Source organism: Ailuropoda melanoleuca, chromosome 5 (genome assembly GCF_002007445.2).
Source record: "Ailuropoda melanoleuca isolate Jingjing chromosome 5, ASM200744v2, whole genome shotgun sequence".
Classification (NCBI taxonomy): Eukaryota; Metazoa; Chordata; class Mammalia; order Carnivora; family Ursidae; genus Ailuropoda; species Ailuropoda melanoleuca.
Genome location: NC_048222.1, coordinates 63,080,355 through 63,096,859, shown reverse-complemented (window position 1 = coordinate 63,096,859; position 16,505 = coordinate 63,080,355). Strand labels below are relative to the sequence as shown.

General features: G+C 37.0%; 1 protein-coding gene across 8 annotated transcripts in view; it reads left to right on the top strand.

Moving 5' to 3' along the window:
* MGA (MAX dimerization protein MGA) overlaps nucleotides 1-16,505 on the top strand; it is a 94,132-nt gene that overhangs the window by 71,521 nt on the left and 6,106 nt on the right. For 6 of the 8 annotated variants that reach the window (XM_034661112.1, XM_034661111.1, XM_034661109.1 and 3 more), the window contains 7 exons: nucleotides 3,298-3,588; nucleotides 3,770-5,283; nucleotides 8,296-8,426; nucleotides 11,896-11,947; nucleotides 14,207-14,413; nucleotides 15,847-15,958; nucleotides 16,246-16,479. In XM_034661112.1, coding sequence (XP_034517003.1) covers nucleotides 3,298-3,588; nucleotides 3,770-5,283; nucleotides 8,296-8,426; nucleotides 11,896-11,947; nucleotides 14,207-14,413; nucleotides 15,847-15,958; nucleotides 16,246-16,479 — 2,541 coding nt within the window. The remainder of the gene's footprint in view (nucleotides 1-3,297; nucleotides 3,589-3,769; nucleotides 5,284-8,295; nucleotides 8,427-11,895; nucleotides 11,948-14,206; nucleotides 14,414-15,846; nucleotides 15,959-16,245; nucleotides 16,480-16,505) is intronic. The other 2 variants (XM_034661116.1, XM_034661115.1) reach the window with 1 other exon arrangement.

Sequence of the window (16,505 nt, the reverse complement as noted above, 5' to 3'; positions counted from 1 at the left end):
TGCAACTTTGTAACCAGAGCACTGATAAAAACCATAACTGGTACTTTGGAGATAAATTGAACAGCTTTGACAGATGGTTTAGTGTGGGGCTGGAGATTTCTGAGGAGATTAAAAATACTCAAAAACATTATAATGGAAATACTGGCTGAATCTGAAATAATGCATGTGTGAGTGGAGTTCTGAGTCAGTAGAGCAGCCATCAAGGTGGGCACAGGACGAAGTGCACTGCTGTGTGCAGAGAGCTAGGGTTGCATATCTCTGAGGAGGGAACCCAAATGTAGGTGTTCCCTTTTGGCAGAGGTGGGGCAGTGGGGGCTGTGTGTGCTGCTTTTTATTTTATTTTTTTTTTAATTTTATTTATTCATTTGCCAGAGAGAGAGCATTGTGTGCACATGTGCGAGCACGCAAGCAGGGGTGTGTGGCAGGCAGAGGGAGAAGCAGGCTCCTGGCTGAGCAGGAAGCCTGATGTGTGGGGCTCCATCCCAGAACCTGGGATTATGGGATTATGACCTGAGCGGAAGGCAGGTGCTTAACGGATTGAGCCACCTAGGCGTCCCTGTGTGTGCTGCTTTTTAATTAAAAAAGCCAGAGGGCTTCTGCCATGCTACAGACGGGCTAAGGGCTTTTTCTCTCTCCCTGTTGAAGATTATAATTCTAGGTCCTTTTACCCTAGTAAAAATCATTTGTGAATCAGCCCTACTCCTATATACTGCTGACATTCTTTTTCTATTTATTATTTTGTATGAACTGATTGAGATAGAAATAAGGAGGCATATATTTGTTTAGGAATCTGTGTGTTTATGAGCTTTTCAGTTAAAGTTTTTCTTTTGTTGGCTCAGGTTAAGTGACTTTGAAATAGGAATATCCTGCACTTTGGTAATTTTTATGTCCTGATTCAACCAGCTAAAATAAATGGTTCTCCTAATGTACTTTAAAGAGAAATACTGTGTAAAAGAGTGAGAGACTGCACAGGATTTAAGGGGAAATAAATAGCCAACAATAATTCTGTCTTGGTTATTGGTATTTTTCCTACCAAATATCTTTGCCACTTAGTTACATGGTCCAAATCTCTGTCAGTATTTTAGGAATTAAGTGATTTGGGAGTTGAAGGTCTTTTCAGAGGATAAATGAATCGCGGCATTAAATTTGTTGTCTTCTGCTTCTCCCCATATAGAAACATATTAAAAAATGGTTAGTTTAATATGCAGTTTCAGAAGTGAGATTGTTGATGAAGCCATTTTGATTTCCTATTGAGTCTCAAGGTTTATATCTTGTCATATTTTAACTGAGATTTTCTAAATGATATGGATTCCAACCTTTTTAAAAATTCTGTCATGAAATTATAAAGTAGTTTAGCTTTTTGTAGTTCGCGGTTTCTCAGGTTTCAGTCACTTGGAATATACAGTCAGTTATTTTGCTCTGATTCTCATTGGTACTATAGACTTACTATTTTAATTTAAATCAACTCCTTTGTTTGCTTAAATGTATTTTTAAAAGGAGCAATTTTACTGTAATTGGAAACCAACATTACTTGCCATAACAAAGGTTCACTCCGTAAATAAATACACTGGAAACCATAATAAGAAGTAACAGTCTAACTAGCTACCATATGTTAACATGTGGCTTGCACTCTGTTAATGAAGAAAGCTAGAAAATGCTGATGTAATACAAAGACTGGTATTTTCTTTTGTATATAATCAGAAGATTAAAATTGAAAAATTACTTTCTGACAATGTGATATGGTGATATTCTATTTCCATATACCATCTAAAAATATCTTCTGTAATACCACATGAGGAAATATTGATGTTAACAGATTTTCTTACCTGTTCTTTTTAAAATGGAGCTGACTCTGATAACTTCTAAGTGTGTGTAATTTTGTTCTAGGTTCATAAAGAGGATCCCAACTTGGGTCCTTAGACATCTGTGACTTTTTCATTTAACTTCCCTTCTTTTTTTCTCTTTTCCCTTCTTGCCCTCACCCACATGTGAATAAATAACCACATATTTAGTGTGTGTATTAAAGGCTGCTTTCATTTTCTGAATTAGAGTGCTTTGGGTTTGAATCTCTCTCTAAAATGTTCTTTGAATAGAAATGTTCAGGAAATTAAGAATGCTTTAATGTGTTTCTTAAGTCAGTAAGATAAATGTTTTTTATTTAAATTGCACATCCCCCCCCCCCGCCCCGTGAACAGTTTGGTCTTTGTGTTTTTCATTTTCAGGAGTAGTTCTGGATCTTATATATAATTTATCATGTAAATGTTAGCATAATTTCCTTTTAGAAGTTCGATATGTTTTGTGGGTAGAGTGCTTATCTGATAGAGTGTCACATGTTAATCTGTTTGGTTTGTTGATTTTTCTATTTAGTGGCAAACTAATGAAATATTTATTAATAATGTGTTCACTAATTTGAATGGTAATGTTAGTTTCATTTCTTCTTAAAGGTATCGTTATTCCTACCTTTTTATCCCCATGACCAAAAATCTGTAGATTATTCACATTATTTCTTTCTCTGTCTTTAGTATTTCTAAATATCTCTTTCAAACATTAAAGTGGGTCTTTAGGTACTATTAATGGTTTGAAATTTTTTTAAATTCACATCTTCTGCATTAAATTTTTGCTTTTTCTGTTTGTTTTAAAACTATCTTTTGCCTCTTCCTAACCAGGCTTTATTTCCCTGCTTCTTTGATGTCTCTTAATTTCATTCCATTTTTTGGGGGTATGTATTTTTTTTTTCCCTTCTGAAAAATACTTTCCACAGATCTTTATGCTTAAGTTATTTGTCAGTGAATCTTAGAAGTCAAGGAGTTTTTTTATGCTTCGTGATTTTTAGTCCTTGACTTTATCTTGAGTATGACCTGTGAAATGAAGTCATAATTCTAGTAAGTGTTAACAACCTGAAATACAAGGTTGAAGAAGAGAATTTTATCATGAATATTCTGTTTAACTTTAATGAGAATCCAGATTTAGAGGCCTGCCATGTTTTTCATTAGGCAGAAGCAGTATCTCTTTAAATGCACCTCTTGACAGTTGATGCTTTCTTTCTTTCTTTTTTTTTTTTAACCATTCTGAATGTAAGGTCCTACAATGTCTTGATAATTAAGTTTTAAGTAAATTGTTCTCAGCCAGAGGACTGTTAAATAATGTATGATAGAGGTACAGGATTTTACCAACTGTGTAATTCAAATTAGAAATTATTTATAGATTATTTGTGGTCAGGTCCTGTGTCGTAATAATTTTTTCCTACATATATTAAAGGGAAATTCTGATACTATGTTTCCATTTCCTGTTTTTCAGAAAATGCCCCTCAGATTCCAGTGGCTACTCCCCACGTCTCTCCTAACACAGTGAAACGTACTGGACCTCGATTGTTGCTGATTCCAGTGCAGCAAGGTTCTCCTACTCTTAGACCTGTCCCCAACACACAACTTCAGGGGCATCGGATGGTCTTGCAGCCTGTTAGGAGCCCAAGTGGAATGAATCTATTCAGGCATCCTAATGGGCAAATTGTTCAGCTCCTCCCTTTGCATCAGCTTCGAGGCTCTAATACCCAGCCCAGCTTACAGCCTGTTATGTTTCGGAACCCAGGTATAACATTGGAGATCTTTCCGATGGGATTTTCTTTTGTTGAATCATCTTGCCATATAGCATGTTAATACACCAGGATTTCTTAGTCTCTTAGAGTTAACCTATACAAAAAGAAAAGCATACTTTGGAAGTCTTCATATGGGCAGTGTTAATTAAAAAAAAATTTTTTTTTTTCTTACAGGCTCTGTGATGGGGATCCGGTTACCCACTCCTTCCAAACCTTCAGAGACTCCACCATCTTCTGCTTCGTCCTCTGCTTTCTCTGTTATGAGTCCTGTAATTCAGGCTGTTGGGTCTTCTCCAACAGTGAATGTTATCACTCAGGCACCGTCATTGCTTTCTTCTGGGCCTAGTTTTGTGTCTCAGTCTGGTACATTGACCCTGAGGATTTCCCCTCCTGAACCACAAAACTTTGCAAGTAAAGCGGGCTCTGAAACCAAAATAACCTATAGTTCAGGAGGGCAGCCTGTTGGTACAGCCAGTCTTATTCCTCTCCAGTCTGGTAGTTTTGCTTTGTTGCAGCTCCCTGGACAAAAACCTGTTCCCAGTTCCATTCTTCAACATGTTGCTTCTCTTCAGATGAAGAGAGAGTCTCAGAGTTCAGACCAGAAAGATGAAACAAGCTTTTTAAAAAGAGAGCCAGATACTAAGAAAGCCCTACAGTCAGAAGGAGAACCTATAGATTCCGAGGCTAATGCTATAAAGCAAAACTCAGGGGCTGCTGCCTCGGAAGAAATCCTGAATGATTCCTTGGGAGATGGGGGTGATCATTTAGGTGAAGAATCCCTTACAGAAGAGGGTCCTGTAACTGTTAAACCTTCTCAACACTCTTACATCACTGGGTCACACATAGGTGAAGACTATAAAGATGTTGATGAAGAAGAGTATGGAATTAGAAATAACAGTTCCAAAGAAAAACTGACTGTTCTAGAAGTTAAGACCATTTCCAAAAAAGCCAGCAACGTGACAGTCCAAAGCGTAAGTAGTATACAGCTTAAGAAGCTTGGTGATGTGAAAGTGGAACAGCAGAAAGGATTAGAAAATCCAGAGGAAAAATCAAATGAATTTCCAGTCATCTCTAAGGAAGAAAGTAAACTCGAATTATCAGGGAGCAAAGTTGTGGAGCAGCTATCTATTCCACAGCCAGGGGCCAAGGAGAAGGGATGTGGAGACTCTCTGGAGAAGGACAGTATTAGGGAGAGATGGAGAAAACACCTGAAGGGCCCTCTGACCCAGAAATGTGTTCAAACTTCACAAGAATGCAAGAAAGAGGCAGATGAGCAGTTAAATAAAGAAATAAAGACCTGTCAGGAAAATTCTGATGTGTTTAAACAAGAACAAAGCATCTCTGATCTACTTGGAAAAAGTGGAACTGCTGAAAACGTCAGAGTTTTAAAAACTGAATGTGATTCTTGGAGTAGGATTTCTAGTCCTACAGCCTTCTCCATTGTTCCGAGGAGAGCTACAAAAGGGAGCGGAGGGGAAGGACATTTTCAAGGTCACATACTGCTGTCAGGAGAACAGATACAACCAAAGCAAGAGAAGAAGGGTGGGCGAAGCAGTGCTGACTTGACTGTTTTGGATTTGGAAGAGGAGGATGAAGAAGATGAGAATGAGAAAACCGATGATTCTATTGATGAGATTGTGGATGTTGTTTCTGACTACCAGAGTGAGGAGGTTGATGATGTAGAAAAGGTGGTGAGCCCATTTTTGTTGTGACTGAAACCTCAAGAATTTAAAATGATTTGTTAGAGACAGTAGCTTTTACAGAAGATCACTAAGACCTGATACATAGATTTGGATGCCTAGGTTTAGGTCATAATTAAATGACTTTGTAGATTTCAGGCTATGTCAGGTAACATTTATTGAGCTTATATTGTTCTTTGAGACTTGCCTGTTATTATGGAACGGCTGGCTTATGCCTCTGGGGGATCAATGCTTGAGAGTTCCTTTCAAGTTAGGTTTAAAAAAAATCCTGAAACTCCTGCTCCCATTTATTCTCAGTTTTTGTGGGTGGTTTTTTTTTTTTTTTTTTTTTTGGACATTTTCTGTGTGAAGTGATGATAGTGTATCTAGTAGATATATAAAAAACGGGGTGGGTGACCTTGGTACTAGAGGAGAACTTACTGCTTACATTGAGAGAGATGTTTCTCTTTTTGGAGAAAAACAGAAAATACCATTTAATATTTTATTATTACTCTTGCCCTCAGTTGCTTTTAAATTGTTTCCTAAAATTAAATAGTTCCTAGACTTTATGTTCTAAACTTTGGTCGTCTTCCTTTGTAATATGACCTTTATAATTTTTACAAAAACTTTTCCTGAAACTGCCTTTGTAGACTTCTGTTAAAGTTGTAACCCTATCTAAGTGAGAAACCGATATAGGGCAGGAGTTGGACAAACTTTTTCTCTAAAGGACTGGATTGTTACCATTTTAGACTTTGCAGGCTGGATGGCTTGCTGTTGGAACTGCTCAGATGCTGTTATAGCGTGAAAGCAGCCATAAACAATAGTAAATGAAAGAGTGTGGCTGTGTTCCAGTAAAACTTTCATTTACGAAAACAGGTGGCAGGCTGTGGTTTGCTGGCACCTGACAGAGGGGTTTGATATAGAACAAGGAGATTGTAGCCAGCTTCCTGTAGGGTGCCCTCAAATCTAAACCGTGTTCCTCTTACTAGGAGCTGATAATATGGCCCCTCTGTGGTGATTGTCACGTTGTTGGTTGTTTTAGACTCTCACTTCCATGAGATTCAGTCTGTGTTATCTGGTCCTTCTCTGTTAATGCCTAACTGCCTTATGCAGATGAAATATAACAGAAAGGTTAGTATTTTTAAACTCTAAAATGTTTAAATATTCTAATGTTCCTGTTGGTTATTTCTGTACCTCACTAGTCTTCATTTGTAAAATGAGGATCTAGCTCTACGATTAGATGATTCGATGTACATTTGCCTTATATTCTGTCTGTAGCCTCATCTTTTTTGAGGACAGATACCTGTGGGTGGCTGAAGAATCTGAATTCATTGAGTTTAAGAGTTAGATTACAGGTCTTCTTGTGCTTTTTGCAGAATCTCCCATTGTAAGTCAGCCTGGGTAAGCATCAGACCAAAGACAGTCCAACTTTAAAACCAGTGAAAACTATTGCTGTCGGTAGAACTGACTTAACAGAAGTTTTAAAGTGTCTTAATCAGGGGTGACATTGCTTGGATTTCCTATTAGGGAATCTGACATACAAGGTACAAGTACAGGCATTATATTAAATGATCTCTAAAACTAAATTCTACATCGTATTTCTGTACCTGTCAGACACGTATGATATATTTGTGCATGTAATTAGTGTTAAACTGGAATAGTGTAAGGAAAGTGGTGAGTAGCCTCTTTAATTTAAATCTACCATTGTGAAGTTTATTGGATATTATTTATAAAGCCCGCAGTTAAAGCCATGCTGTAGGCAGACATTCTTCAGTTTAAATACCATAAAGCATCTACCTACATTATAATTCAGACTCTAGATTCTGTCAGGACTGTGTTGATTAGCTTCCTAGAGTTAATATATATTGTTCACATTGTTTAATAGACATTGTTTAAATTGTGTTTAAATTGGGGACCATAATTGGTGTCTTGCATTTAGTGTCTGTCAGCCTTATGGAACCTATAATTCATGGGGGTAAGTAATTTTTCCATCAGGTTTAAACAGAATTAATCAGGTGATTGGGATGCTTCATTTTAAGTTGTGCCTCTCAGGTATAGTATTATTATAAACAGATAACATTCCCAGTTTAGTTTCTGGCATAGTAAACACTACTTTTAAAGGTGGACTTAAATATATCTACATATTCCATGATTTGTATATTCTACTGTTATGCACAGTGAGTTCCCATGATAGGTGCTCACTGATTGACTTTTTTTTTTTTTTTTAAGATTTTATGTGTTAGTGAGTGCGCATGCATGTGCATGAGTAGAGGAGGAGCAGAGGGAGGGGGACAACCAGACTCCACACTGAGCGTGGAACCCAGTGGGGGCTTGATCTCACAACTCTGAGATCATGACCTGAGCTGAAATCAGGAGTTGGTCGCTCAACCGACTAAGCCACGTGGGCGGCCCAACTTTATTATTCTTTTTAATGTACAGTAAAGCAAGTACAGTAAGCTTGGGCTTTTTTGATACCTGTAAGGTTTCAGAAGCTCTCCTTGTGTGGGATTAAGAGGCTTAGAAGACTGACTCTGGGCTATATTCTATTCTCATATCTGACGTGAGTGTTTTTGTGGGTGTGTGATAAAGGTTTAGCCATGAAGCACTCTTAAAATAAAACCTTAATTTTTCTCCTTTCCCTCTACCCATTTACCAAATCTTACTTTACTGCTATTTAATCTTAAGATTTATGAAGCTTTCATGTATTTGCACCTGAATTTTGTCCACTAGAAATAACATTGAAGCATTTAGAGCCCTCTGGGGACTCTCTTCAGTCTAGTGATGTCTGTGCAGTACATACCTGTGATTTTTAATGTAGTACTTGCTTGGTTGTTAGCTCTAACCATATGTTGTCTTCATAGCTAATTCCTCCTTATGATGAACAAGTTTAGGATCATCAGTATTCATGGTATAAAATCAATGTTCGGCCCTGGTTGGTTTTATAAAGGGAGCATTTGGTTGAAAAGTTTAGGTGTGTTTGCTTCCCAGTAGTTTATTTACTGTTGGACTGCTTTATTTCAGAATAACTGTGTAGAATACATTGAGGAGGATGAGGAACAGGTGGACATTGAGACTGTGGAAGAGCTCTCTGAGGAAATTAATGTTGCCCACATGAAGACCACAGCTGCCCAGACACAGACTTTCAAACAGCCGTAAGTCTTAATTTATTTGTCTTTGGATTTTTGTTTTTTGTTATTGTTGTTTTGTGACCATAAACAAAATTAAATGTTCTGTGTGGGAACTCTGGATAATCCAGACCTGGTTTCTTTATTCCTCTAGTTTTTTTCTGATTAGTAGATGAAGAGGGAGCTGGAATTCAGAGGTAATTAACTTGCCTTGGTTATTGCTAGAAGACCATGTGTGAATGTGAATAACCTATGCTTTTGGAGCCTGACACATGGGTATTAAAATACTAGCTTTGTTTGTAGCCGTTTAACCTTGGGCAAGTCTTATAATCTGAGTATTAGATTCTTTACCTGTGTGATGAGGAAAATGCCCCCAATTTGAAGTGTTGTATAAGATAAGTATGTGACTAGGGTAACTGACACAAGTGGAGTACTTAACAGAAGTTACTTCCTTTATCTTTGAAGACTAGGCATTAAATTTTAAATTTGTTTACTTTACGGGTTGAACAGGTGAGATACAGTTGGGAAATTTTTATGTGTTCAGATGATATGAAAATAGAGTATGATGACTTCTTCAGGAAAATTGATTCCATTTTCTGTGTTAGTAAGTCTTGTATTGATTATGGATTGGGGTGTGAGAGAAAGATGGAAAAAAGATAGCAGTCCTTATTTTGTACCAGATGTTGTGCTTTTCTTCTTCTTTTTTTTTTTTTTTAAGATTTTATTTATTTATTTGACAGAGATAGAGACAGCCAGCGAGAGAGGGAACACAAGCAGGGGGAGTGGGAGAGGAAGAAGCAGGCTCATAGCAGAGGAGCCTGATGTGGGGCTCGATCCCATAACGCCGGGATCACGCCCTGAGCCGAAGGCAGACGCTTAACCGCTGTGCCACCCAGGCGCCCCTGTGCTTTTCTTCTTAACTCATTAACCACCATGTAAAACAGCAGTGTGTTGAGAAAGAGTAATTCTTCATCCCCGATGAGGGTGAGAAAGTCTCAGGATGGGGACATAGATCTAATAATTTTCTTCATTTCAGAGCTGTTTGGAGGCTACTTAGCTGCCTTTTGGTTAAGGTTGAAAGAGTTTAAATCTTGTAAAAATAATAGACTTAAGGTAGCAGTATAGCTGGATATGTTGATTATATAAAGTTGATCTTTCTGAACAGTAGCAACAAACAAAAAATACCATTTATAATAATAACAGAATAGTAACAGAAAAAAAAAGTTTGGGATTATTAACAAAAGCTGTGTAAAACTTTTATAAAATGTTATACTGTATGACATTGAAGATCATTTCAATAAATGGAAAGATACCATCTTAATGGACTGGAATAAGTAAAGGGCCAAGAATAACCAACACACAAAGAGCACCACTTGTAAAGGAACAGATTGTTAAACATGTAAACATTTCTCTCATTACACCATGAAAACTGAAAAGGCAAACTCAAAAGGAAAATATTTGCAGTACATGTTTGACAAAGGATTAGTATCAGGGATATAATTCTTGAAGTCAGTAAGAAAAGGTGATGGGGTAGATAAGTATGTAATGGATATCACAGGCAGTTCACAGAAGAGGAAACCTGGATGGCTAGTAAACACATATAAATTTGTTTAGCCTCACAAGTATTTAGGGATATACAAATTAAACCACAGTGACTTCATTAATTCACATCCATAAGATTGGCAAAAGTTGTGATTTCTGATAATACTGTTGTGTCTAGTCGTGGAACAGTGGGAATATACTGCAAGTGGGAGGGTAAATTGTTGAAACTACTTTGGAGAGTAATGTGATGTGACTGAAGTTGGCTTCCACACCTTTCTCCCACCCAGCAATTCCACTCCTAGGTATATATACCCTGGAAAAGTTCACACATATGTACAAGGGGCCATGTATGGGACTATACATTGCAGCATTGTTTGCCATTGAGAAACTTTGGGAACAACCTAAATAATTACTAGAATTCTGAAAAATAAATTTTTGGAAATTTCACACTTTGGAACACTATATAGCATTTAAAATGATTGAACTAGGGGTGCCTGGGTGGCTCAGTCGTTAAGCGTCTGCCTTTGGCTCAGGTCATAATCCCAGCAGTCTAGGATCGAGCCCCACATCGGGCTCCCTGCTCAGGAGAAAGCCTGCTTCTCCCTCTCCTACTCACCCTGCTTGTGTTCCCTCTCTCACTGCCTCTTTCTCTGTCAAACAAGTAAAATCTTTAAAAAAATAAAATTATTGAACTAGAACTGTGTCCCTCAATATCTCAAATATAATGTTGAGTGAAATCAGATGAAAAGGATACCCTATAATGTATAATGTTTAAAGTGCTACGTAATATTTTTTATTTAGGGATACATACATTCCTAGTAAAACTTCAAAGATATGCATGGTAAAAACTCATTTTGGGGGCACCCAGGTGGCTCAGTCGGTTAAGCCTCTAAGTCTTGATTTCCGCTCAGGTCATGAACTCAGGGTATTGAGATCGAGCCCCACATCTGGCTCTGCGCTCAGCGGTGAGGCTGCTTGAGATCATCTCTCTCCCTCTGCCCCTCCACTCGTGCGTGCTCTCTCCCCTCTCTCTTTATAAATAAAAATTTAAATAAATCAATCAATCTTAAAAAACAAAAAACAACCCTCGTTTTGAGAGTGTTCACCTGCGGGAAGGAAGAGGGGAAGGAAATGTGATCGGTGGGCTGCACCCGATCTCCTGTATTTTTTTGATGAATGCAAAGAAAATGTGGTATGTGTTGGTATTCCACACATGATGGAATATTCCTCAGCCGTCAGAAAGAATGAAATCTTGCCATTTACAACCACATGGATGGAGCTAGGGTGTATTATGCTAAGTGAAAGAAGTCAAAGACAAATACCATATGATTTCACTCATGTGGGATTTAAGATGAACAGATGAACATATGGGAGGGGGAGAAAAGGAAAGAGAGGGAAACCATAAGAGACTCTTAGAGAACATACGGGGTTTGGTGGTGGTGGTAATGGAGGGAGGTGGGTGGGGGATGGGCTAGATGGGTGATGGGTATTAACGAGGGCATTTGATATTATGAGCACTGGGTGTTGTATGTAAGTGATGAATCACTGAATTCTACTCCTGAAACCAGTACTGCACTGTATGTTAACTAAATAGAATTTAAATAAAAATTTGAAGTGGGGGAAAAAAAAGATTTCCTGTATATTTGAGCTGTTTTATTTCTCAAACTGGGTGATAGGCACCTAGATGTTCGTTACATATTTTGTTTGGACAGTTTTGTATATATGAAATATTTCGTGATTGTAGAAGTAATTTGAAGTTTTAGGGACTATTTGAATACTTAGAGAAAAAAAGCATACTGTTGAAATAAATTGTATTGCCACATATCAGACCTTGGCAAAAAGAAGCTGGTTATACTTTTAAATGGTTTGGGCTGGTTTTGTTTAGTGTAGCTGTGAAATAGGTCTTGGGTCATTGAATTTCAGTAAGACATTGGAAAATATTGTCTTTACCTAGGTGCCGTACCCATATTTCTGCAGATGAAAAACCTGCTGAAAGGAGTCGAAAGGTATTTACAATATATTTAATGACAGTTACTCATTTAATGAAATTGATAACATTTGTCATTAGGGTTTAAAATAACATTCGCTGTCTTAGCTGTGACATTTTTCAGGGCTATTTTTGCCAGTGAGTTACTATAATTAGTTTTTTTCTTAATGAAACTATACTATTAAAATGTGTTTTTCCCCTTTTAACTCTACTACTAAATAGAATATTTTAGAAGAATTAAAATGGGTATAGAGTTGTGAAAATTGATGTGCTTATTTGAAAACTAATCCTGTACTCTGTGTGATGTGAAAAAAGGCTGGCGTTCTTTGTCTAGGCTCATGATTTTCAGTGACCTAAGAAATTAATTATTCTCTGAATGATGGCTAGCAATTCAAGGAGCCATTAAATTATGAGCCCTCTTTGATTTTCTTGATGTATTTCAATGTATGATGTCACCATAATGAAGCAAGGGTTTGTTTTTTTTTCCCCTTCCCTTACCTATAGCCCAGGAATGGAAGAGAGTTTGGTTGTTTAAACCATTTTCCACTTGTTATTCTGTCTTTTTAATTTAAGTGATAAAAACAGTGATGGAGGTCAGGTTGTGATGGAGAGTTGTATTCAAGCCATTTCAAAAACCACTGGGTGATTAGTTTGGTTTTGTTCTGGTTTTGGGTGGTACATTACTTACATGATTATAATCACTTTGCATATATCACTGTATTTTTTCATTCATCTTAAAACATTTTTCAGATGTAAGAATTTTCACAATAGCTTATATATACAAGCCACTGTTTTGTATCTGAATTATTAACATGCACATCATTTGTAGTGTCTTCCTATAATTAAACTTGATATTAATTTTCCATCGTATATCTTTTATTTTCCCATACTATACTAATGCACAATGAGTTTGACTTTAGATAGACAATGATTTTATATAAGAGTTTCGGGGTACTGTCAGGGTTATGGTAAAGGCCAACAGTGTCCAAAAAAAAAAAAAAAAGCAGAGACATCAGAGGAGGAAAAACACAAAACCAAGAAAGTATAGAAGACAGGGAATATAATTATAACTCACTTTGTATGAGTAGTATTCACATTGTCTTAATTTAAGGTAGCCAGTGTTAATGACTTTTTCAAGCTTTCATAATTTGAATACAAAGTGTGGAAGACTTACTTGCAGTCTTGAAAAATGTGTACAAATGACAAATTGGGTAGTGAAAGAGGGAAGAAGAAATGAAGGAGGCGAGTGCTGATATCCTCATTTTATAAAGAGATACTGTGTTGGTGAAATGAGAAATTGATACAGAATTATATTCAGGTTGCATAGGGATCAGTAGAAGAATTAAAATTAATGACATGTCTATATTAGGAAGAATGTGAGATGTTAGAGTGGTGTGAGCTAAATCTTCTGCATAGCAGGACGTCGATAGCTTTGAAAATGGAAAAGAATAAGCTTATATTACTGTTTTTAACTGACTTAAGAACCAGAAGAAGCCTCTAAAAGAATCAGAAAGTGGTGGTTTTTAAGGATCCAGGTACACACGTAGGGTACAGTTGGTTTTCATTATAAGCTTTTCCAAGTATTTATATTTAAAACCCTATGTGCATCTATTATTATTATTATTTGTTTTTAAAGTGATTTTTAAAAGTGAAAGAGAATAATAAGAGAAAGAAGCCTAAGGCATACTGACGGTCAAGAAAGACTTTCCTGAAAAAATGCAAAGTTTGGCTTAAATGTTAAGTTTTGGAGGATAGGTTAGGAGGGATGGGTTCAGGTAACAGTTTGTAATGGCAGGGTGGTGTGAGATTGTGTAGTGCGTTTTGGAAACTTCTAGCACTTTGGAATGGTTGGAGGGAATGATGATTTAGGAAGAGAGGCAGTTGATCCTTTACCAAATTGTAAAAGGTCTTAAAGCATTTAAGAAAAAAATTTTAAACCTGTTTTCCATCAATTAAGATTATTTGAAATTTTTCATGTGATTGTGTCATGAAAACAAGTTTTAATAATAAATTATATGGATAAGCTGTTTTTAGATTTCCCTCTTCAAATTCTTCCTCATTTGAGAACCACTGGAATTTGAGCTGGGAAGTGATTTACACTGTTTACTAGATTTGGAGGAAGGGTAGACTGATAGTAAGATGACCAATATCAAGAGGTCGTTAAAATAGTCCAGACAGAAAACAGTAGATATCTAGTATGGAACAGTGCCATTTGAAATGGAGGAAGAGCGCAGGTCCAAATGAAAGATAATTAGGTGGCAATCTTTTGTTTGGATAGGCTCCACCAATTCCTCTAAAACTGAAGCCTGATTACTGGAGTGAAAAACTGCAGAAAGAAGCAGAAGCTTTTGCTTATTATCGCCGGACACACACTGCCAATGAGCGTAGGCGCCGTGGTGAAATGAGGGATCTCTTTGAGAAATTGAAGATCACATTGGGATTGCTTCATTCTTCCAAGGTTTCCAAGAGTCTCATTCTCACTAGGGTAAGTGTTCTCTATAAATGACCCACAAATGAGAATTTGACTAAGAGAATCTTCTAGAGATATGTGAGAAAGAGAATCCTCACCCTTAGAGGGAGATTGAGGCAGAGCTTGTATTTAACATTCAAATGTGGGCAAGTGAACACCCAATAAATCTCTTAAAGGGGAAAAGCCCTCATATCGAGTCAGAGTAGTTTGTCATTTAAAGTCAAGTTCTTAACCAGCCAAACTATCTTCACTTCAGTAAGTCAGAAATTCTGGGTAGCTCTATTTACCACAATCTCTTTACATTAGTGTTCTCCATAGCACGTAGGATAGTTTACCACAGTGAAAAGCACAACATAAGTGATATTTTAACATAGTTTTGACAGTTGCCAGTCATTTTATTTATTTTTTATTTTTAGGTGTATTTATTTGAGAGAGAGAGAACAAGAGCAAGCAGTGGGGAGGAGGGGCAGAGGGAGAGGGAGAGAGTGTCTTAAGCATACTCGGCGCTGAACTCTGAGTCTGACACTCGGCTTGATCTCACGACCCTGAGATCACAACCTGACCTGAAACCAAGAGTCGGATGCTTAACTGATTACGCCACTCAGGCGCCCCAGAATAGTTTACCACAGTGAAAAGCTCTCTCTCTCACAAAGAAATCTTTTAAAAAATCAAACATTAAAAAAAATACATACATATACATATATACATATATATATATATATATATATATATATATATATATGTATGTATGTATATGTATGTATTTTTTTTAATGTTTGATTTTTTAAAAGATTTCTTTGTGAGGAGAGAGAGGGCACAAACAGGTGGAGCAGCAGGCAGAGAGAGAAGCAGGCTCCCTTCTTGAGTCTGTTGGACTCGATCCCAAGACCCTGGGATCATGACCTGAGCCGAAGGCAGACACTTAATCAACCGACTGAACCACCCAGGTGGCCCACATAAGTTGATATTTTAACATAGTTTTTAAGAGTTTCCAGTCATTTTAAAAGGAAATCTGAACTATCCAAGGTAGTTTCATTTAAGTTGCTTTTAAGTAGAAGTTGGAGGAGTACAAGGCAAGCATTCATATCCGTCTAGAACACAGTTATTTCAACCAGATTTTACTTAGACTAGGAGGTGACTTTAAAGTTGAATATTAAAATCTAAGCAGAGTAAAATGTTTTGTATCTCCTTGTAGTAGTAGAAGCACCTGTGAAACACTCAGAGATGCTCTTTGGAAATAATCACGTTCCTTAGAAATAAAAGCCAGAGCGCGCCTTCTACAGTTTAACAAAAAACAATTTCTGAAGCATTAACAATTGTTTTAAATGATACTATAAAGTTTTCTAAAGTATTAGCTTAAAATTTTTTCATTGAAGAAATTGTGTAGGGCTTACCTGTTTTTAGGAAAGAGCAAATCAATTTACATGATATTAATTTTTTATTCTTAGGCATTCAGCGAAATTCAGGGACTAACAGATCAGGCAGACAAGCTGATAGGACAGAAAAATCTTCTGACTCGGAAACGGAATATTTTGATACGGAAAGTATCATCTCTTTCAGGTGAGATATGTGAATGATCTTTGGTAAAAAGAGTGTAATACAACATCTTTAGTGAAGAGAAATAATTTCTAAGTAGACTTTTCAGATACTTCTTAGTTTATGGCTTGGTTCCCAGAGTTAACAGTTACCTTTTGATTGGGTGGGACGTTTCCTCTGGATTATAATCACTCTTGCTTCCATAGTTTTGGGGAATATAGTTAAATCAACTGGATTTCAGTTGACACTATTTCTCATTATTATGTGGGGGTCATATAAAGAGCGACAATTTATTCCCTATCAACCTATAGGTAAGACAGAAGAAGTGGTCCTGAAGAAGCTAGAGTATATTTATGCAAAACAACAAGCACTAGAGGCACAAAAAAGAAAAAAGAAGATGGGATCAGATGAGTTTGATGTGTCTCCCAGAACTAGCAAACAGCAGGAAGGATCTTCTGCATCTTCTGTAGATCTTGGACAGATGTTTATAAATAACAGGAAGGGGAAACCTTTGATTCTTTCCAGAAAAAGAGACCAGGCCACAGGTAGGAGGGACATTTTTTGCTTTCCT